The sequence below is a fragment of the Crassostrea angulata genome, chromosome 7 (assembly GCF_025612915.1).
Source record: "Crassostrea angulata isolate pt1a10 chromosome 7, ASM2561291v2, whole genome shotgun sequence".
Classification (NCBI taxonomy): domain Eukaryota; kingdom Metazoa; phylum Mollusca; class Bivalvia; order Ostreida; family Ostreidae; genus Magallana; species Magallana angulata.
In genome coordinates, this window is record NC_069117.1 from 1,193,690 (window position 1) to 1,217,117 (window position 23,428).

The window sequence follows — 23,428 nt, forward strand, 5'->3', positions numbered from 1 at the left end:
GTCTAACAATTAGTATGAAAAACGTCAGTCAGCATGCGACCCAGTGGAAGATTGTATTCGCTAACACGGTCGTTGTATCGACCATAGAACTTACGAAAAGATTACTTCAAACGAGACTGTTGATAGTCCTGTTTTATCAACTTGTTTGTCAGTAGCTTGCTTCGTCTAGGAAACTGTTCATACGAAGAGCATGCCCTTGTGTATAGATGTGTACAAACCCTAAAATTTACGATAAAAGTGTCTTAAGAAAACATGTAAGTTTTGTTAAACAGATAATGGGATACCAAATCAAAGCACTGAAGTACTGACGGGAGTTGATTTTATCGATTAACATTTATCTTAAAATCAATTTATCTTGCATGGCAATTAGTTTCTAGTTTGTATTTGAATTACGCACTTTTTTGTAATATTAATTTTAAGACTTTTCCGAGAAGAATTTCGGGAAACCCCATATGAATCATGTTGTGTAATATTTAAAAAAGATAGATTTCAATTACTAGTATGTATTCGTTATCGAAACAATTCTAAAAAATGTATGAATCCAAGCACTATTGATATCGAACTCTAGTCTCGTTTAATTACACGCTCGACTGTCTCCGTTAATATTCGACAAGCAAGAGAGCCCCTTCTCTGCTTGTCGCAGATTTACGGAGACAGCCGAGCGTCTGGTTGAACGAGACTTTATTAACTCTGGCGTACGAATACATGAGACTACAAAAATATCTAAATTATTCGTAGTATATAAAATTTGACTATTTTCAAAGTGTTTATAGATAAGTTTCTTTGAAAAACAATATTTCAGCATAATTACATCGAAATATTTCTATTATTTTGAAGAAATTAGTCTTGTCAGCGGTGATGATTAGTGCTTAGGTCCAAACATTGTTTCACTTTCGGTTTGCCAGAGTAACTGCATAGGAGAGTTGATTAAAATCAATTCCCAAAAATAGAAATCCCATATATAATCTTTAAAAAAAAACAGTACAAAAATGATTTCTTATTACCTGTGCAATTTATCTGGGAGATACATTTGTTTTCTGTACCCCAAAGAGTGAGTGAAAACAATGTTCATTCACTCAATCAAATATTTGAGCACACGGCTTAGCGACCGGTCGGCAGGGGATAGTTACTTCTCCTAGGCACCTGATCCCATCTCTATCTTTTTAGAGGTCCGTGTTTGCTCTGGTTTGAATTTGTTTTTGACTATATGGATTTCTGAGATGGTTGACAATTTGTTATTGACATTTTTTTTTATTGATTCTAACCCTATTTTCTTTGAATGAAATCAAGTTTTTCCAAAATATAGAAACAATGAAAGCGCCATTCAGCCAATTCTATATGGAGCCTCAACAGCCTTAAAAGTAGCAAAAAGAAAAACAACAGCTTTATAGATAAAAATGAGATGAACTTTATAATAAACAATTAACCCAAAGGTATGCTAACGAAAACCTTTTTAAATACACTAGCTTTAGTACTTGAATAATGTTGATCAAAAGTTTAAGAACGAAATGTCTCAAAACTTTCCAAACCTTATTAAATATGTGATCCTCATTGTTGTATGCATACATAAGTGACAGGGTTTATCCAAAAGTAATGCCAAAGATGCAACGAAATCATGAAAAATCTGCGTAACTTTAGAAAATTTTGTTCTTTGAAATAGCTACCTATTTCAATTCAGATCTATAAATGTCAATGCATTGTAAGAGACGAGAAGAAAACATGTTTTACAGAGCGTGAAGTGAAGATAGCCGTCGCACGCTGGCAAAGTCATATCTGATTAATCGGCTTCCCGTTTTAAATTCATAATTAATCCATAACAGAGACTTGCCTAAGGTGCTTAATTCACATTTCCATAACTTTATTTTTTATTAAATAAATTATAACTCTCTTTTTTGTTAGACAGAGTAGTAAATTGGATATCATTTTACCGTGCAATTAGGTTAATACATCGCTCTACAAAAAACACTGAACATAGCCTTATGACATTGTAGATGTTGTAAGAGCCAAGCTTGTTACTTTCCTTTCCTTACCTTTACTTCCTTCATTACGTATGTATTCAGACTATTCAATCTATTCATTAGCAATGTATAAGCTTTAGGCATACATTGGATCCAAACTGTGGGTATCTTGTTAACTGTTTCTCACTTTGAGGTTGATATGTTAATTCCAATACAATTTCTTATAATTTCTTCTATCGAAGCAAACATGCATCATATCTTTATTTACATATCTGGTCATTTAGTTCCATGATCTAGAACAAAAGGCACTGCGTAGTTGACCAAAATGAACGTTTCCTAAATTTTTTATAACAGTTGGAAAAATTTCAAAATGATGTGTTGTTTGGAACTTACTTCAAAGGACTATATATGATATGGGCCTAAAATGGCCCCCTAAAATGAACATCATCATTTTACTGTAATTCTTTGTTTTCTTTGTACAGTTATATATGTCATGTTTTTACATAATGTTCATTTTGATTCAACTGCCCACAATTAAGAAATCTGACATCGTAAAGACAACCTTTTCCCGCCATTTTTGCATTTTTAGCATAAAACCGCTTGTTTTCAAGCAGTTTTTCTTTCAGAAAAACATAGAACAAACAAAATATTTAAAGGTTATGGTGGAGCAAATTTTGAAAAATCGTTTTCTACAATGCACGCACAGGAGAAACGCGGTGCATTGTATGACTTTTTTTTGGATCAAACATTTTATACATGCATTTGTAATGTTACTGTTTATATGTCAATGTTTTATTAGTTTTTTTTAAAATATAAATATTATAACTCTATAGAGGCCCTGATCATGAAGCCTAATTAGTGCCCTAATCATGGTACGTAATAATTAATGCAATGACGATAGCTGTCGATAGATGTCGATAGAGAAACATGCAATTACGTGATAGATCATTGGGTCGTCATGATCAGGTCCTTAATAGAGCTGTCGCATTGTCGTTATCGTACCCTCCCATCATCATTCTTGCACGATCGTATCATCGTCATTGCGCTATCGCATTTTCACTTCATCGTCATTGTACCATCTCTTCATCTTCATGCATTGTAAGTAAACAAGGTATTTAGCTAAGTTGTGACCAAAAAAAACAACTGAAGGAGAAATTCTAGATTGTTCATAAACAGGCTACGTGACTGAAATCATATATTCTTCATTATTGAAGTAATACTGGTTTTTTTTAAGTAAAAAGATGTTATCAGACTTACCATATCCTTTGGTTATTATGAGTTTAACTTCAAAGAATTAAAAAAAAAAATACATGTGGCTTGATTAAAATCGGCTTAGATTTTTTCAACAAATGTAAGTGTAAACCAAATAATAGGAAATATAGGGTCACCCCTGTGTAGGACGTACCGGTAGGATGTTTAAGTCAATGTATAAATAAATCTGATTGCGGATGAAGACAATAACTTCATTTCAAACAGGCAGTCGATTTTCGGTATTGCTACCAGAATAGATCTGTTGAACTAATTTATTTCAACATCAGTCACGGCAGGAACAGTAAAGGGAACAGTTTGTGGACCAGTAAAGGAAACAGTGTCCCTAGACTTTAACTGGACCACAGTTTATTGTCTCTACAGGACTATTATATCCCTACGAGTAGCATAATGAATGAAAAATGTTTATATTTTATAGTTTTGTTTTCATTTGTTCATAAAACCAGCAGATATAATAGTTTGTATTGTGCAACGTTATCTTCTTCAGGGAACCAGAGTCAACGCATAGTGAACTCCTTGCTCCAGTGTCACATTATATTGTGGATCTGTGTTGTATTTAGAACCAGTAGATCTGCTACCTCACATTCTTTCTCTCCCTTTACATGTCTGCCCGACTTGTAACGTGTTTCTCTAACAATGATAAGTATAAGGGTTCTTTTTAAAGTGATATATAATTTTCCTAAGATACTCTGAGTATTTTGATTGACCTGATTATAAAAAGACTTTCCTCTACTCTTCCTGAGTTTTAACGATTTGCTTCTATTAAAATGATACCAGATACTTTACCAGGTATAATATAGACTGGGCAAACTGTCCCGGTACTGGGTTCCTATTAATATTGGGAACCAGGTGCCTCAATCTTATGCAGATCTACTACGTCCTGATTCTCGACTTAATTCGAAATACCAATACTGCTGGTGAAACTATTTTCAATTCCCACCCTAGCCTCTACTTTCCTGACTATTGCCTTCCAAACACTATTCTCCTTCTTCTCAAGCTTCCCTGATGTGTCGCCTTTGAGCTTCTCCGCCAAGTCTGCCTCAGCTGCAGGCTGCACTGACCCGTGGGGCAGTTCATTCTAAAGGGCGTCAGGTTATTCCATATTTATGAGTGCGTTCAATTGGTTTCACACAATTAGGAGGCTTCCTTAGGACATTTGGCTGCCAAGTTGGGTCTCCTGTTAGTGCTTGCTGTACCATCGTTAGATGTCAAGACACCTAATTCTTTTAGGGATATAAGTGTCCTAATATTTAATGCCCTGAGCTATATAGTTTGTTTACTTACAATAGCGATAATGCGACAGCGACAACTCAATGCTCTATCATGTCATCATAAGTTTCTCCCAGCAGCCATTGCACAACATAGCGTTTGGTGACGAAAAGACGCTAGCATTGCTTAATCATCAAACGCCATGTTGTGCAATTGCTGCAGGGATTTTAATCCATTTTAAAGAAAGTCAATAGAGCGACGGTATAAAGACACGATGACGATAGCGCAATGGAAACTTACGATGATATGATAGAGTATCATCTCTTCAATATCGCCTTCTGTGTAATCGCTATCGGACCATCGTGTTATCGCTAGCGCAACACCACAACATTTCACCTTCTTTCATCGTGCCATCGCACCATCGTCATTGCATTGTCACTTCATTGTACTATCGCACCATCGCTTCATCGTCATCGCAGTATGGACGCAAATGTCGACTGAGCGATGATGCGATAGTGAACTGCAAAGCCTTATCCGGATTCCATACACATTTACTCTTTAAAAAGCTATCAAATCTATTTCTATGAAGAAAGGCCTTTTCAAATTGCTTGGTTCATGAAAATTTTCCAGTACATCGGAAAAAAAACCCTTCAAGTTGAAGAATCTTAAAAGTTAATTGCAAATCACAACCTCTCCTAAGTAGTGTTCAACCACACACATCACTGGACATTTTGTGATATTTTTTTTGGTTTGTTTAGATTTAAAACAAAATTGTGAATTTATCCAGAAACAAAACTCAGTTGATTTTTGTCAATATTATATATAACTTTTTGTAATTTCTATATTATTATTTCTACTAATCATGACTAATTAACATAAATACGAGATAAAAATTTCATAATTTTCATTTATTTAAAGATAGACAATTTTAATAGAAACCAACAAGAACTTAATAAGTTAGAGCTTATCTTATCACCCCAACCAAACATCAGATATCGGCAAAACCTTTGATCACACAGATTGTTAAATACTTCTATTTTCTGCACAAATTGTAATTACCAAGATTACAAACACAAAAGTAAACATAATGAAAATGTCTTAGAAAAAACATGTATGTTTTGCTAATTATATGAAGGAATAACAATTTGTGGAAATTTCCATACAGATTATATAAATAATCTTAAAAAACAATACCAAATAAATTAAAAAGAACCTTGCATTCTAGGACTCAGAGATTAAGAGTAATAATTTTGAATAAAAATATCATATCATTCCATTAAATATTTCTACTTTGTTAGAATGAAGTCAAGTTTTCCCTGAAAATATGAAAACAATGAAAGTGCATTTTATACAGTTTTATATAGTGTGTAACTAGAAATGATAAGTTATATGCTATATGTTTAGCCACAACAAGTGAGATTAAAGCTGGCAAAATAAGCTTGGTATACAAAATTGAGACATACTTCAATTATTCAAATATGCCAATGACATGCTAATGAAAACCTTTAAAATGCACTAGCTGTGAATTGAATAAAGCTGATCAAGAGTGTCTCAAAACGTTTCTAATTTGTGACGCACATTGTTGTATGCAAACATAAAGTGACATTGTTTATTCCAAAAATATATATCTACACAATGCAAACTACTATATATACCATTTAATGAACAAAGAGAGATTTTTCATTTATTATGCTATAACATAGGGATATGTTGCAGTTCTGTATAGACAACGAACTGTGGTCCAATCAAAGTCTCTGGGCACTGTTCCCGTTACTGGTCCTCCTGTGTTCCCTTTACTGGTCCTCCAGCGACTGATGTTGAGTGATAAAGTTCAACAGATCTATCCTGGTAGCAATGCCGAAAATCATCTGTTTCTTTGAAACAAAGTTATTGCCTTCATCTGCAATCAGATATTTTTTGTATATATTAACTTCAATGAACTATCAGGTGTCCTACATTACATTGACTCTGTCCTCTATTGCGTTCTATCATATACTTGGTTAAACATTCCTCACAGATTTTGATCAAGTAAGGAGGATTTTTATTGTAAAATAAATGTATTTTAAAACTCATCATGATCAAACAGTAGGGTGTGATAACATCTATTCACTGTTAAAATACAGGTATTTTTTTAATAAAAAAAGTCTATCTGATTTCAGTCTCGTAGCCTGTCCATGAAATGTCTAGAATATCTCCTTAAGATTTGAATTAAACTTTAATTGGAGTTCATTTGTTGTTTACCTACACTAGAATTCATGTTCTGTTGACTTAGTACATTGACAATCATTCTATGTTTACTTACACTAGCTTCATCTTTTAATTACACTTAAGTACATCCTTTTTCTTTACTTACATTGTCTTTGTCCATGAACAACCAACACAAAGTGGTCAGTGTCCAACATCCTGGATATTTCTCCTAGACTTGTTGCCATGGACACCTACAATATAGAAGTTGCATAGATTAAGTGTTATATCTAAACTATGATTTTAAATTAAAATAACTCAGTTTTTGAATCATAGGTGCTTCCAGTTTAAGTCAATGTGAAAAAAAAAAATTCACCCCATAGCTATTACATCAGCAAACCTGAAACCTCCAACATTTTGGTCTGTTTTATCGAGTGGTGAAGGTTTTATTGTTTTTACATACCATACATTAATAAAGACATTGTAACTGTTTATCCACAAAAGTAAACTCTTCAGGAAAAAAAAAAGTTGAAACAACTATAGTTTTAAACTTCAGTCACTTCTGGCTGAGATCAAAAGGCTACAATGGCAGTCAGCCTTGTTGATTTTTTTAGTGTAGGGATGATGATTTTTCTATCAACAGGTTTATTTATGATAGGAACACCTATGATTTGAATTTGACAAACTTCTGTTACATTCAAAACAAATATAAATGTGCAATGCTTACCATCTTAAATTGTTTGTACATGGCTTTTGACACTGGGTCAGAGGGTTTAACCTTTGACCTTACAACCTGAGCCATCATATTGCCAACAGTAACCATGCCCAATATGTCCCTGTAACAAAGGTAGAAATAAAGTATGTCATTGATCCTTAAGAATGAATAAAATGAATGGATAACTAGTTTATCCTGTTTAAAAGGGCAAGATCATCATTTTAGCTGAAAGCTTTCAAACTTAATATTCTTTTTCCATTCTGAATAATAACAATGCCTAGCCATAGTACTTCTAATAAAGAGATGACTGCAATCTATGGGCAAGTCAATATTTGAATTTCACCTGAATTCAACAATACCATTATGTGATAGCAGTAAAAGACTTTAACTAAAGACACACTACAGTAAATATTGAACATTATTATACTTTCATATTAAATAATGGAATCTGATTTGTTTGGATGCAGTTTATAATCTGTTCTATAACCCTCAGCATTACTTAGCAACAACCTTGGCAGCCTTTAACACAACAAATTGTTACATGCATGTAAATAATGCATGTACGGTTCACTGTAGAATATATACCTTAAAATTAAGAATTCATTATAATAAATTAAATAGTGCATGTTTGGGAGAATTATAGCTGAAATTGACGCCCCTCGAAAACCATAGTCAACCTCCGCTTCAAGTTGACACATCACAACGGCCCAGGACCATTCATCAGTGACGATGCACAAAATGATGATTTACTTACCCCGCATCGTTAACCACTGGCACCTGATCAAATCCTTCTTTGTTCAGAATTTCAAGTGTCTCTTGGATTGTGACTGTTGGAGTCACAGTCAAGGGAGCTCTTAATTGCAAGGCACTCACATGTAGGGAGGACCACCTTAGAACAGAAATCATCAGATGTAGTCAATATTTAAACTGTACGCTCAAAAGCACTTTACACAAAACTGAAAGCACAATTTCACCAACCATAAATAATAGCATTGCTACACATAATACAGTGCACAATTTTATACACATGCAATTTTAATAAAAATTTGAAATAATTCAAATGGACACAAAACCCATTTGAAATATAATTAAGGCTGTTTATTTATGTCTTACTTAAACTTAAAACTCCATAATTAAGATACGAAGCAAATTTAATTAAACTGGCGATGTCTTTTTTTAAAAGATTGAGTTTGTTATAAAAATCAGACATAAATTGGCAGTTAGACTTTAATGTTGTCAGCTTGTACAAACAAACAAAAAAACCCTAAAAGTTTAAATGAAAATTGGGATTCCCTTTAAACAAAAAACATATTAAGTATATATCTAAAATCATAATTTTATATACCTGATGTAAAAAAGAAAATTTATAATTTGCCTATATTTTTGATCTGAGTAGATTTTGATTATATTTCAATAAACAGGAAATGAAAATAAAAAATTCAAAAAAATCCTCACCTCCTTCCAAACAAAAATCATAAGATGTTTGATGCAAATCAAATGAAATGTAAATATTGTGTCAAAAACAAGACAATAACACCATGACTTTTATGAAAGAGTTGAAGGTTTTCTGATGAACTTGTTCTGGGTTTTCCTGCCCCCCATTCTTTTATCAGTACTGTGATTATTCTCCAGTCCCTTGTACAAACTTGATGCTATCTTTAACTTATTTCACGGTATTGTTCATATTGGGTTTATCTTCATTCAACTAATACCTATTTGTCTCACAAAGACAAGCAGTCTATTCAACTCCCCCTATTTATCATTTTTGTTTCATCCGTCCTGTGCAGTTGGATTTTCTCAAAACTCTTTGGCATTTTTTAGTTATGAAACATGTAAGACTTTTCTGATTGGTTGCTAAGTCAGACACAGCTTTTAGAAAGTCTAATGAAACATTCAGGAAACAATCTCTCAACAATGTGTATCCTTTGCAAAAGATATTGACAATGATGAAATTCTCAAAATGTCCATTTTTCAAAAAATGAATATCATTTTGGGTAAATTAGAACTGGAAGTTTAAAATTGAGTATAACCATCTAATTATTAAAGAACATTACATGGAAACATTAGATCATAGATTACTTGATTGTACCAATCTAAATGATTTTTTTTTTATTATGAATTGCATTGTTAAGCACAATTTTTACTTTGAATAACCAAGGCTTTTAGTATGATAACTGGTTTTTTATCCATTTTCTTTTAAATTTTTGAGAGACACAGCAAGGACTTTAACTTAATAAAATATGATTATTTAACCCATGTTATTTTTTAACAATATTAAAGCATTCCGTCTTTGTTTTATTTTAGATCATTCTGTATTTAAAAAAATTAGAAAGAGTCTTAAGTCCATTGTTGTATTAATTGTAGAAAACATCAGTTGCTGGACAGTGCACAAAGCATGTTATGTTTCATACACCTATGAATGTGACTGTGTACAGTATTGAAGAACATAATGAGTCACAGATGTTATAACACATGTGAAGTTTAGCAGTTTTTGACAGGTGATGAATTCCCTGAGATAGAAACCACAAATGCTGACCTGTTCTTTCCGTTTGTACTGTTAAAAGAAAATTAAAAAGATCCCCTTAATTCAATGTCAAGTCATTTCACGAAAAATCAATTCATCTAACGTATTTTTTTTTTTTTTGTAAAACAATCAATAAAATTAATTTTTAGATTTACATTAACTCTAACTTTATGCTCTTCATGTATTAATTTACAGATATAGCTATTAAACCATAAACATTTACTTATGAGATTCTCATTTGGCACATTACACATGTATGCTTATAGATATAATTTAGAGCTGAAGATAATTAATTCACTTATTTACATAGAAAGGTAAGAGGTTTCAGAAGATAGGCATGCAAACTGAAAGCACATTGACCTTATGTTTCTTATCTTAACTTTTACAGCCGTGGGAAATATGTTACACAATATACGATATATTTACAGTATTTACCATATGTTACTGTACGATATAATTACAGTATATACCATATGTTACACTGTACAATTTATTTACAGTATATACCATATGTTACACTGTACGATATATTTACAGTTTATACCATATGTTACACACTGTAGGATATATTTACAGTATATACAATATGTAACACACTGTACAAGATATTTACAGTATATACCATATGTTACACACTGTAGGATATATTTACAGTATATACAATATGTAACACACTGTACAAGATATTTACAGTATATACCATATGTTACACACTGTACGATATATTTACAGAATATACCATATGTTACACACTGTACAATATATTTACAGTATATACCATATGTTACTGTACGATATATTTACAGTATATACCATATGTTACACACTGTACGATATATTTACAGTATATACCATATGTTACACACTCTACGATATATTTACAGTATATACCATATGTTACACACTGTACAAGGCTGGATGGACAACAAATCCACCTTAAATTAAAAAGAATGGCCTGTTCATCGATAGACTACTTTTAAATAAAGAAAAAATCCATACATTAACTTTTAATTAAAATTTGAAGGTTTTTCTACATCTTTTTATAGAGCTTTTCTTTTATACAGACTAAGTCTAAAATGACCAAGAGTAAGACAATCTATCATCTCAAATAAAGTCCTAATATAACATGTTAAATTAAGTCCTAATATAACATGTTAAATAAAGTCCTAATATAACATGTTAAATAAAGTCCTTATATAACATGTTAAATAAAGACTTAATATTAACATGTTTAAAAAATCCTTATATAACATGTTAAATAAAGTCCTTATATAACATGTTAAATAAAGTCCTAATATAACATGTTAAATAAAGTCCTGATATAACATGTTAAATAAAATCCTAATATAACATGTTAATTAAAGTCCTGATATAACATTTTAAATAAAGTCCTGATATAACATGTTAATTAAAGTCCTAATATAACATGTCATATAAAGTCCTGATATAACATGCTAAAAAAATCCTTATACAACATGTTTAATAAAGTCCTAATATAACATGTTCAATAAAGTCCTAATATAACATGTTCAATAAAATCCTAATATAACATGTTAAATAAAGTCCTGATATAACATGTTGAATAAATCCTGTTATAACATGTTAAATAAAGTCCTGATATAACATTTTAAATAAAATCCTAATTTAACATTTTAGATAAAGTCCTAATTTAACATTTTAGACATAGTCGTTATATAACACGTTAAATAAAGTCCTGATATAACATGTTTAAAGTCTTTAATGACTTATGAAGGTCAGTTTGTGATTAGTCGTGTAAAATGATACATCAAGTCTTACTCTTTTATCTACGAAGGTCACTGGGTGGTGCAAACTTACCACTCATTAGATTTTCCTGATACATTAGTGGATTCCAGAAAATTCCTCTGACTCATCCAATCATCGCTGAGAAACTTTGTCCTATTTGAAATTAAAAAAAAAAAAAGATTTAAGATAAGAGTAATATTGCATTAACAATTCATACCAGGGAATATCAGGTTTAAAATAACAACTATCAGTGAATTAGTATGCTTATTAACTGAATAATCTATTTAAAAGAACAAAATGTTTAAAAATCATGTCAAACTTTTCTGTGCACACACAGACATGTGGACAAGGACTTACATGTAGTTTCTGATGGAGTCAGGTAGTATCACCACACATTTCTGGCCTGCTTTCATCCCAAAGTCTTTGATTGCCTTCAGAGCATTAGCCATGGCAGAGCCAGAGCTTCCACCTAGGACAGAAACATCCAATTAAAACCGGGACACATGTACACAATCTGTAAGCTATTGTTTTATGTATGTAAACCTGGACACATGTACACAATCTGTAAGCTATTGTTTTATGTATGTAAACCTGGACACATGTACACAATCTGTAAGCTATTGTTTTATGTATGTAAACCTGGACACATGTACACAATCTGTAAGCTATTGTTTTAAGTATGTAAACCTGGACACATGTACACAATCTGTAAGCTATTGTTTTATGTATGTAAACCTGGACACATGTACACAATCTGTAAGCTATTGTTTTATGTATGTAAACCTGGACACATGTACACAATCTGTAAGCTATTGTTTTATGTATGTAAACCTGGACACATGTACACAATCTGTAAGCTATTGTTTTATGTATGTAAACCTGGACACATGTACACAATCTGTAAGCTATTGTTTTATGTATGTAAACCTGGACACATGTACACAATCTGTAAGCTATTGTTTTATGTATGTAAACCTGGACACATGTACACAATCTGTAAGTTATTGTTTTATGTTTGTATAGCACTCCCTCAATATTTGGCCTACCAACTACACTTACACATCAATTTAGAGATAGGTGTATTTTATTTTGAGTAAAAAAAACCAAATTGAATGATGTTTCATTATTGTTTGAGTCAATCACTCCACCTTCTACAGGAATGGAGACATGGATAATGTCTCCCACAAACTTTCTCCTCTACTTTTTAGGAGCAGTTTTTAAAAATTGATTTAACTTGGCAAATTACAACAAGGTTAAATTTCTGACAGTGAAAGACTGATCTAGGCTTGATTACATTGAGACAGCAAGTTTAAACCATAATCTTTCAAGACTATTAAAATTTGGCACTTATTTGCCATGTCATTATTATTTTGCAGTATTTGATGCATCATATATTACATTACATATTTTCAAAATTGTTCTTACATACAGGTAAGCAAAAATATGTCTGTATAATAAATTCCAACTAAAAAAATGCCAATGTTATTCTCTTTTCCCTATAGGTCTGTTAATGTTACACAATAAAAAGATATACAACTTCTATCAAAGCAAAAATGATTTAAAGTTAGCTTTCTCAGGCACTGTTGCATTGTGTTAAGTGCTGCCACATTAACTTGACTGCCATAATGTGTAGAAGCATATTACCTCAATTCTTTCATTTTTAATGAAAAAATAGATTTTGAGTTATTCCCCTTTTCAAATCATGCTATGGAGATGAAAAAAATATCTGCCAGTCACATTGTAAATTTTTGCCAGATAAACTAAAGCAAATTTCTTTTTGGCAAGATAGACATTGCATATATATAATTTCTTTATTTACCAATTAAGGGCCCTCAAGGGGCAACATGAAGATTGCACATACAACATCCAATGTACCGTATATATACTCGCCTATAAGTATTGTTTGCCTATAAGTCGGTTGCCATTTTTCAGGTTCATTTACAAGATTTTGCCATTGACCCTCTTATAAGTCGGGTAATTTTTTCTGGATAATCAGTCTACAGATTGTCGATCAAATAAGCACATTTTATCAAGCATTACTTAATATTCTAGCTAAAAAATATTGGTGTGTGACCCCTCTGTTGTCATTTGTAGATACAATGCATTTTAAGTGTTGGTGTTAAGACATCTATCCTGGATTAATAACTTTCGATTTTGGACGCCATTTTTTTTTTTTTATACACTAATGAAAACTTGTCAAAGCTTTAAAAATATTTTAAATACTATTGAAAATAAAATGATAGTGACTTTGATCCCCTACTGACTGATTAAGATGGTATAGCCCCTTTTAATAGTGGTGTGTTAGCTTGTGTTGTTTTAGGTGACATGCCACCTACAGCCACCAATATAGCTATTATCACCTCATGCAGGTGTAATTAATTATGAATAATTATAAAACGATCTTTATTTTTTTAAAACAGACCAGCAATTATTCTGGTGTTTAATTTTTAAGTATTAAACAGAAATTGCTGTTCTGTAATCCAACTAGATCGCTTTTAGACGCCTTTTTTTTTAAGAGTTTTCTGTAAACAGAGTTATCTTTCTTGAAGTTTGTAACTTACGATTTTGGACGCCATTATATTTTTTAAACACTCAATACAACTTGATTATAGCTGAAAAACTATTTTAAATGCTACTGGAAATAAAATGACAGTGATTTTATCCCCTACTGACTGATTAGGGTTGGTAATTAGCCTCTTAAACTCAGTGTTGGCTTGTGTAGTTTTAAGTACAGTTATACCTACAGCTTTTATCACCTCAGGCATAAATAATTGCCTGTTTAAATAAAAAATACTTTTTCATATTTTGAAGAAATACAGTTGAAACTTTCAATGTATTTATTAATGTGTTTATCTTTTAGTAATTAAAAAATGAACATGTCAAGTATAGGGATCGCAAGTCAAAAGTTGGAAGCAAAATGGCACCCAAAAACGAAGTTTTACTCAGTGGAAAAATTATCTGATTGTATGTCATGCCTATGAGTTGGACCCCTACTTTTCATTCAAATTTCTACTCCCAAAATACCGACTTATAAGCGAGTATATACGGTACATAAAACATTCAATAAACATATACAAGAGGGAGAGTTGGATGATTGAAAGATGATTGTTGAGTTGGATAGATGATTGCATATATTCACTGCCTACCTACTTACCACACAATAGGCCTTCCTGTCGAATCATGCGGCGAGCCATGATGAAGGACTCCTTGTCATCGGATTTATACCATTTATCTACCAGCTGTAAACAAGTACAAAAATCATTATACCATTATATCCAACTGCTTTTAACAAGTATACAATTCATTTTACATGTACCATTATCCAACAGCTGTAAACAGGTACAACAATCATCAGCACTAGAATTAGAACCATTTTATCAAGACCTTGGACTTTCGGTAGGATGTAATTATCTATTTCTTGCATCAAAACAAGTGAAAAATGATGCTGGTTTCAAGTGAAATATACACAGATGGCATAACTTAGCTCAAAAGCCAGACATATCTTTGTTAATTTTTAAAGAGCCATGACTGAGTGGTCAGCAATGAAATAAACAGGCCTACATCACATTGCTGTTTGACGCATCTACCCAAAGTCCAAGCTCTTGTTAAAATGGTTCTACTTGGGGACTTTGTCTACGGTCAATCATGAATATAAAATAAAGGACTCCTTATTGACTGATGATATTATAACAAAAACATACTAGTCCATGTGTCTTACACAGAGTAAAAGTATATTTATTTTCCCATCCTACATGTACCATCAAACACTTGTAATACAAGTTTCCCCTTTCCCTCTACCACATACTGTAGGTACAGATGGCTTTGGGTAAAGATACATTTTCCCTCTTCTCTATCAAACACTAAAGGCAGAGTAATTTCCCATCCGCTCCCCCCCCCCCCACCCCCCAATGGAATTTACATTTACTGATGTATAAACCATATTAGGTCAACTACAAACTATGTAACTCATAACATATAGTTCCTTACTTTTCTGTCAATCACTGTACAAGTAACTACAGGCAACTTTTTTTACTTTTCTGTCACACACTGTAGCTATAGAAATTTCTGTCACACACTGTAGCTATAGAGATTTCTGTCACACACTGTAGCTATAGAGAATTTCACTTACCTTTCTGTCACACATTGTACATTGTAGCTATAGACACTTTCCTTACCTCTCCGTCACACGCTGTAGCTTTAGACAGTTTCCCTTATCTTTCTGTCACACGCTGTAGCTATAGAGATTTCTGTCACACAATGTAGCTATACAGAATTTCCCTTATCTTTCTGTCACACGCTGTAGCTTTAGACAGTTTCCCTTACTTTTCTGTCACACACTGTAGCTATAGAGAATTCCCCATACCTTTCTGTCACACACTGTAGGTATAAAATCGTAGCCCACTCCTTCCACTTCATAGAACGTGACGTCAGTTTTGTTAAGAGATTCTGGCTCTGCGATTACAGACCCTAGAGGATCCACTCCAATCACCTGTAAAATGTCAGTACACTGTTTTAATAAAAACAGAAGAAAAAAGTTTATGGATCTGTGTGTGTATTTAACCATTAAACTGCTCTGGTAATTCTTGGACGTCAAGGAATGCATTCATTCATACATGGACAACTGATATGAGTTTCATCATATTTGTATGAATATATTGTTTACAGGGCAATATTTGCCTCCATATTATTTTCGCCCCTTTCGTCCTCTTTGTCACTTGGTGAATTTAAGACTGGGCGAATTCCTATGTTTTATATTATTTCTCTTAAAAAACAACAGTGTCTGGGCAAATTCAAGACGGGGCAAAATTGTTTGCAAGTGTAGATTGGCGAAAATTACATGGGACGAAAATAACCCTGTATACAGTATTCAATTTCCTTGGGGAATGAGGGGAGAGGGGGAATCTCAGTTGATGTAAACATGAAGATACAATTGTCAATTGATAACATATTTTGGATAAGAATATGTTTCTGAGAAATTTGAAAAATTAACCTGTTTTCATTAACTACAGTCTTTCCTTACAGTTGAGATACCTGGCATTGATTTACCTGTCATTCTGGGGTAATTTACCTAAAGACTTACCTTACAGTTGGGACACCAGACCTTGATTTACCTGTTGTAATGAGGTAATTTGCCTACAGACTTACCTTACAGTTGGGACACCTGGCCTTGATTTACCTGTTGTAATGAGGAAATTTACCTCCAGACTTACCTTACAGTTGGGACACCTGGCCTTGATCTTCCTTGCGATTCCTGTCAGAGTTCCTCCTGTTCCGGCCCCGACCACGACCATGTCCACTTTATCTGTATAAAACAAGCCACACTGTATAAATCTACACAGCAGTCATTAGAAATACTACCAAAGATACTCGGGTTGCTAGAAATTGAATGCAGTTTTGAAACAGCCAACAAATACTACTTTGACCATTCAACTACTGACCATCACAAGCCTGCAGAATTTCCTCTGCTGTCCCATCAAAGTGAGCCAAGGGATTGCTGGGATTGCGGTACTGAAATCACAGTACAATGAAAAAAAATAAAAACTATTCCACTGGATATGAAAAAAGGCAGGACTAACCTATTTGTGTCATCAGGTCTCGGAAAAAATCACAACTGCCCTACACACCAAAGGTGTCGTGGCCAGCAAGTAAGCGACATGGCCAGCAGTTGCCAAAGAGTGTTAATACAATAAAACAAAGTGAAGCTTACAGATAAAACAACTGACTTTTCAAGAACTTTGTAATGTTGTGTTGTGCAAACACTCAGTTACTAAACGACAACAGGTATAAATACCTGGTCCAGTATGTGGGCATTGGGGATTTCCTCCATCAGCCGCTTGGCCACGCCTATGTGAGACTCAGGGGAATCAAACGCAGCACTGGTTGGGGTCCTCACAATCTCTGCCCCCAGGGCCCGCAGAACGTCCACCTGTGTCAGAAATCAGCTCAATGTCTTATCTACACCTTCTTGTGAATTCAAGTGCCTACCTGTGTTAGGTCAATTATTTCTACTTGTGAGATTACTTAATCCTTATCAATGATATGATACCAATTCTGTCTAAGCTAACTGGCTCTACCTGTAGGAATGATACATATTTCTAATTATTTGGTAAGTTGGCTATTTTCCTATTGCATCATATGCATTAAAACAACATTGAAAAAGTCTGATAAGAGATACTTTTTCTATTTATATTATAAATAGTGAAATCCAATATTAGGGTTATTTTCAGTTAAAGATATCCATAGAATGATTTTGATATGTCTTTGTATGCAAACAAGTTAAAATAAGTTACATATTTCCCCCTATCGCCTAACTTTTTACCTGTATATTTCCCCCCATCGCCTAACCTTTACCTGAATATTAGCGAGCGAAGCGAGCTCTAAGAACCAGTGTGCGCAGGAAAAAGAACAAGCTAAACCTACAGTTCATCAAACAAAATTTTTTGTCTACGTCCCATAATGCTCTCTAATGTTTTCACCCGTGGTGCTCTGCCAAAAATGGCTGACTTTTAACTCGTAATTTACGGTGACTTAAAGTTTGAAGACACGTTTTGAGTACCGCATATGCTTTGGCGAGACTCAAAAGATTTATTACATGCTTCCATACATCCGTATTGAGTTGGGAAACGTAAACAAAGACGAACAGTCATGGATGACGTCACAGTGCACTCGCGCTATATTTCCCGCGATAAATTTACAGGTGGATCAAACATCTGTAATGCATGTACTAGCTATTTCAGTATAGACTGCGATACCTGCCTCATTGACATATGATTATTATTTTTTTTTTAATATACAGATTTTATGTATATATATTAGCAAGAGCCATACTTTACTGTCATATCGATCCATTTTTAAGCTAATTGTGCATGCATAAGTAGGGAGGAATTAAACAATAGGACATTTTGAACTAAATAAAAAGGAATAAAATGAAAAAATAAACAGTTTAAAAAATTATATAGATATTGCATATAGTCGGACCATTAAATTTAAAAGTGGGAAATTACACACCTACAAACAGGTACCAGGCTCTCTCTCTCTCTCTCTCTCTCTCTCTCTCTGGGAATGGGGTTGCGCTGTATGTATCATAACCATTAAAATTAGTACCTTTCGCATACTTATTGTAGAGCAATACTCTCTCAAAAATTCTATGACGTTCGTTGATACCTAAATAAAACTATAAGTTGACAATGATGCAAGGTATGTGTAATTCTTGCTGCGCTCGCCAGAACAGTAGCACCGTAAAACATATTATATCTCTATCGCCTAACCTTTACCTGTATATTATATCTCTATCAATTAACCTTTACCTGTATATCATATCTCTATAGCCTAACCTTTACCTGTATATTATATCTCTATCGCCTAACCTTTACCTGTATATTTGATCTCTATCGCCTAACCTTTACCTGTATATTTGATCTCTATCCCCTACCTTTACCTGTATATTATATCTTTATCCCCTAACCTTTACCTGTATATTATATCCCTATCGCCTAACCTTTACCTGTATATTACAGTATATCTCTATTGCCTAACCTTTACCTGAATATTTGATCTCTATCCCCTACCTTTACCTGTATATTATATCCCTATTGCCTAACCTTTACCTGTATATTATATCCCTATCGCCTAACCTTTACCTGTATATTACAGTATATCTCTATCGCCTAACCTTTACCTGTATATTTGATCTCTATCGCCTAACCTTTACCTGTATATCATATCCCTATTGCCTAACCTTTACCTGTATATTATATACCTATCACCTAACCTTTACCTGTATATTACAGTATATCTCTAATGCCTAACCTTTACCTGTATATCATATCTCTATCGCCTACCCTTTACCAGTATATTATATCTCTATCCCCTAACTTTTACCTGTATATTATATACCTATCACCTAACCTTTACCTGTATATCATATCCCTATCGCCTAACCTTTACCTGTATATTATATCTCTATCACCTAACCTTGACCTGTATATAATATCCCTATCGCCTAACCTTTACCTGTATATTATATCTCTATCACCTAACCTTTACCTGTATATTATATACCTATCGCCTAACCTTTACCTGTATATTACAGTATATCTCTAATGCCTAACCTTTACCTGTATATCATATCTCTATCGCCTAACCTTTACCTGTATATTTTATCTCTTTCTACCTGTGATAAAGCATTACCTTTTCCATGCTCATTTTTTCGGGCATCACAATGATACATCGGTATCCCTTCACAGCAGCACCCAGTGCAATACCAATACCTATATCAAAGGGAGAAGCCACTCAGGTGAAGATGTAAGTATTAAAATAATGCATACATATATATACAAAGTATTTTTCCCTCTACAGTTGCAACAAAAGCCTCACAAATATGTGCATTTAAATGGAACCGTTGTAAACCATTTTTGTACTGTACAATACTAGTGTTTACAGTCTTACTCAACAGTATTACTTTTACCTGTATTGCCTGACGTTGGTTCAATGAGCACATCTCCAGGTTTTAGCATCCCAGCAGCCTCTGCATCCTCAATCATCCGCAGACCAATCCGATCCTTCACGCTACCCCCCGCATTGAAAAACTCACACTTGGCATCTATAAAAAGATGGACGTGATCATTAATTAATTAGAAAAAAACAAACATCAGTACAGTATCAAACACATGTGTACGTATTATACAATACTAATAGTATGTATTATACAATTATACTAATAGTACATATCATACAATACTAATAGTATGTATTATACATATACAATACTAATAGTACGTATTATACAATACTAATAGTACGTATTATACAATACTAATAGAAACTTGACTTTACAATCCACCAACTCTGAAATTGATAAAGTACACTCTTTAAGAAATATCCTTTTCATCAAGGATGTTCATTTTTCTTTAGACAAGAAAAGCATTTTAGTCACGTTCATGTACATTACATACAAATCATATTGTTTTAAACATTAAAAAGCTTTATTTTATTAAAATTTTCCACATGAATCCAAAACAACTATTCAAGATTACCTTGATGTTACTGTTACCTTTGAATTGACATAGGTAATCAACTATAACTTAAATAATTATATCACTTACTTCTGCATAAAAATTCTTCAATGGGTGGGAGGGAAGCAAAATTGTAAATAGAAAAACATATGGATATATATTTCCAGGAAAATTTAAATTTAAAAATTTTTAGAGTGAATTCCTTACAAACATCACATGGAATGTTCTCTTCTTGCGTGATCCTGTTGACTTTCACCAGTGGTGTGTTACCAATATTGTACAACACATTCGGCATTATCTTAGGTTTGGGTTTCCTTAAATGGAAAATTGATATCAAATGAGGCAAAATTAACACAAATACTTAAAAAAAATACTATGACTTATTGAAAGTAATCTATCCATCACATTTTCAAGGAAATAAAAAATAAAATAATATTAAATAGCATGTTGTGATCAAATACAAAAAAAACCTTTAAATAAATTAGAAAGCATTGATGCAAACTTCATGTTCACAGTAAACCATACTGTATCAAAACCACATGACCACACAATGTGTGAAAAAAAGAAAGGATCTACAACAAGCAAAACGGGTCTCCTCTCAGATACCCAAACATATTTATACTGGTATGAACTTGATAACTTGAATTTCTAACACATTCTTCACTGTAACTATATTTAATAATTTTATAATGTTGAAATATAGCATTTATTGAATGGTATAACATAACCTTTTGCATCTGAAAAGCTACCAACCAAATGTTTCATTGTCGTCCTATTTAGCAAATAATCTAGATTTTAAAACTTCTCCAGGAAATAAAAATAGAGTGATTTTTAGCTGTATTAGGGAGGCAAAGTAAATAGCACAGATTGTTAGGTCTCAAGAGAGTTATTTCCCATTGGACATCACACTGACGAGACACAAGTGACTTCAGTACATGCATAATCATTGTATATTTCTACCTTGCTCTGATTTTTTATGCTTCCTTTCTAAACAATTCTAAATTATAATTATATTGTCAAATAAAATGACTTTTCCAAGAAAAATTTAAAAAGTAAATAAGATTATTCTTTAAATTTTATTCTGAATCTTTAAGACCTGCACTCCTTCATGTCCTTGGCAGTTGTAAAAAATATAGAATTTCCGAATTCAAAATGACAGTGAAATTTACATCAAATGTTATCTGCTACTACAGTCTACACATAAGTTGAAACAAGCACTTACAGCTCCTTATGGATATGAGGAGACTCTTTCATCGACTTGGCCTCGTAATATGTGCATTTACTTGGCAAGTCTGGTCTCTGCCAGTTACGGAAAGGACTGGCATTTGCCGCAGGACAACTCTTTTCTGACATTTTCTAATATTCTACAATTATAGAAAAGGCACAGTGAGTAGTTACAATTAGAAAAAAGCCCAGCGAGTGGGAACTCAACAAATTTAGATACTATGCAGTAATTTGAGAAAAGGACTATGTGCGGTATGGTCTAATATATGCCCCCAATTTTAACCAATTTTTAAATAGTGTCGTATAAAAATCAAATCTTCATAAATCATTGTACAGTGGACGTCTATCACTTTAATCTTGATTTTAACCACCATTGCTCATTGGCTATTTATCTATGATGTCAAATTTATGACCTTTTTCACGCAAATTTGCCAACGGATGAAAATATTCTCATTTTTGCTTTATATTTTGCATTCGGAAGTATAGAGCGCAGGTCTGCTCGAGTGCGATTTTAACATATGTTTTTCTTCAGATTATTACACACATTATACTAAAAAATGGTACTTGAGCAAGCCTGCGCTCAATGTTTCCCAGTCGAAAAACCATCGGAAAACACAAATATTTTGCTTCAAAACATCAATTTATCAAAATTAGGCAATCTTCATGACGTCATTTCTACATTATGACGTCACAGTGGTGATAACCTTTTGCACCCTTATTTTTAAATATGATTCTTACTATCTTCACCCTTATTTTTAAATATGATTCTTACTATCTTCACCCTTATTTTTAAAGCGCTTTATAAAACTTTAATTTTGGGGGCAAAAAATGCATAAAACCGCACATAGTCCTTTATCCTATATTGTCTAAATGATGTTTCTCGTGATATTACTTGATTGGCATTCCTAAAAAAAAATACATGTCAGAATATTTGATTTTAATAACAATAAAATGAGAAATGCCATCTACTGCAGTGGGTCTTGATTAGATCATAGCAACACATATTTCATCTTCATTTTTGACCATTTCGATCCTTATTGCTTTAAATTATATGGGAGAATACATACATTATTTATGTCTACATGTAGTATAAATATATCTGTAAACAGAAACATCTGCTATAGAAAAAATCACACAAACCGTGTTTAATTATTTAAAAAAACCCGAATGGGCCTGTTTTAAAAAATCAGTCATGCAATTGTCAAAATATATGACAAAAAGTAACAATCAGGAAGCGTGATCATTTATAAACATGATAAAATATAGCGTTACATCATTCATGGTCTTTCAGACATACCTGCTTTTTTGATATATGTAATTTTACATATCAAAGCGATTTATTAAAAAAAAAACTGTGTCCAAGATATAGAATAAGTTACCTGGCCAAGCCTCCACGGTGTACAATTTTGATTGGTCGAGTTGTGGTTTGGTGTCATATGACCTTCACCTTTCTCTATTTACCAAATTTATTCTCAAGTGCGCACTTGTTGACCAAAATTATGTGATGGACTATATGAATGATAAAAAAATATGAATAATTGGAATAGGATATGTTCATTGACAAATT

General features: G+C 32.9%; 1 protein-coding gene across 3 annotated transcripts; it reads right to left on the reverse strand.

The window, feature by feature from the left end:
- Positions 1-5,323: 5,323 nt before the first annotated feature.
- LOC128192466 (cystathionine beta-synthase-like) lies at positions 5,324-23,357 on the reverse strand. Of its 3 annotated transcripts, none has more exons than XM_052865154.1 (17): positions 23,241-23,357; positions 21,860-22,001; positions 20,845-20,951; positions 20,091-20,225; positions 19,814-19,893; positions 17,415-17,549; positions 17,062-17,131; positions 16,834-16,925; positions 15,987-16,112; positions 14,778-14,862; positions 11,981-12,092; positions 11,696-11,776; positions 9,872-9,889; positions 8,090-8,224; positions 7,348-7,456; positions 6,790-6,874; positions 5,324-6,336 (listed from the first exon to the last, which is right to left on the reverse strand). In XM_052865154.1, the coding sequence occupies exons 2-17, from the start codon at positions 21,988-21,990 to the stop codon at positions 6,230-6,232; spliced, it is 1,608 nt and encodes a 535-aa protein (XP_052721114.1). In that variant the 5' UTR covers positions 21,991-22,001; positions 23,241-23,357; the 3' UTR covers positions 5,324-6,229. The 3 variants fall into 3 exon arrangements, with proteins under 3 accessions (XP_052721114.1, XP_052721115.1, XP_052721116.1); XM_052865155.1 differs by having other exon boundaries at positions 23,159-23,244; XM_052865156.1 differs by lacking the exon at positions 9,872-9,889.
- Between the last annotated feature and the right edge of the window lie 71 nt (positions 23,358-23,428).

Coding starts and splice junctions, on each gene's coding strand:
- LOC128192466 (XM_052865154.1), bottom strand. CDS start 21,990: ATGTCAGAAAAGAGTTGTCCTGCGGCAAATGCCAGTCCTTTCCGTAAC. Junction 17,132..17,414: donor ATGCCCACATACTGGACCAG/GTATTTATACCT, acceptor CTGTGATTTCAG/TACCGCAATCCCAGCAATCC. Junction 6,337..6,789: donor TGTTCATGGACAAAGACAAT/GTAAGTAAAGAA, acceptor ATCTGATTGCAG/ATGAAGGCAATAACTTTGTT.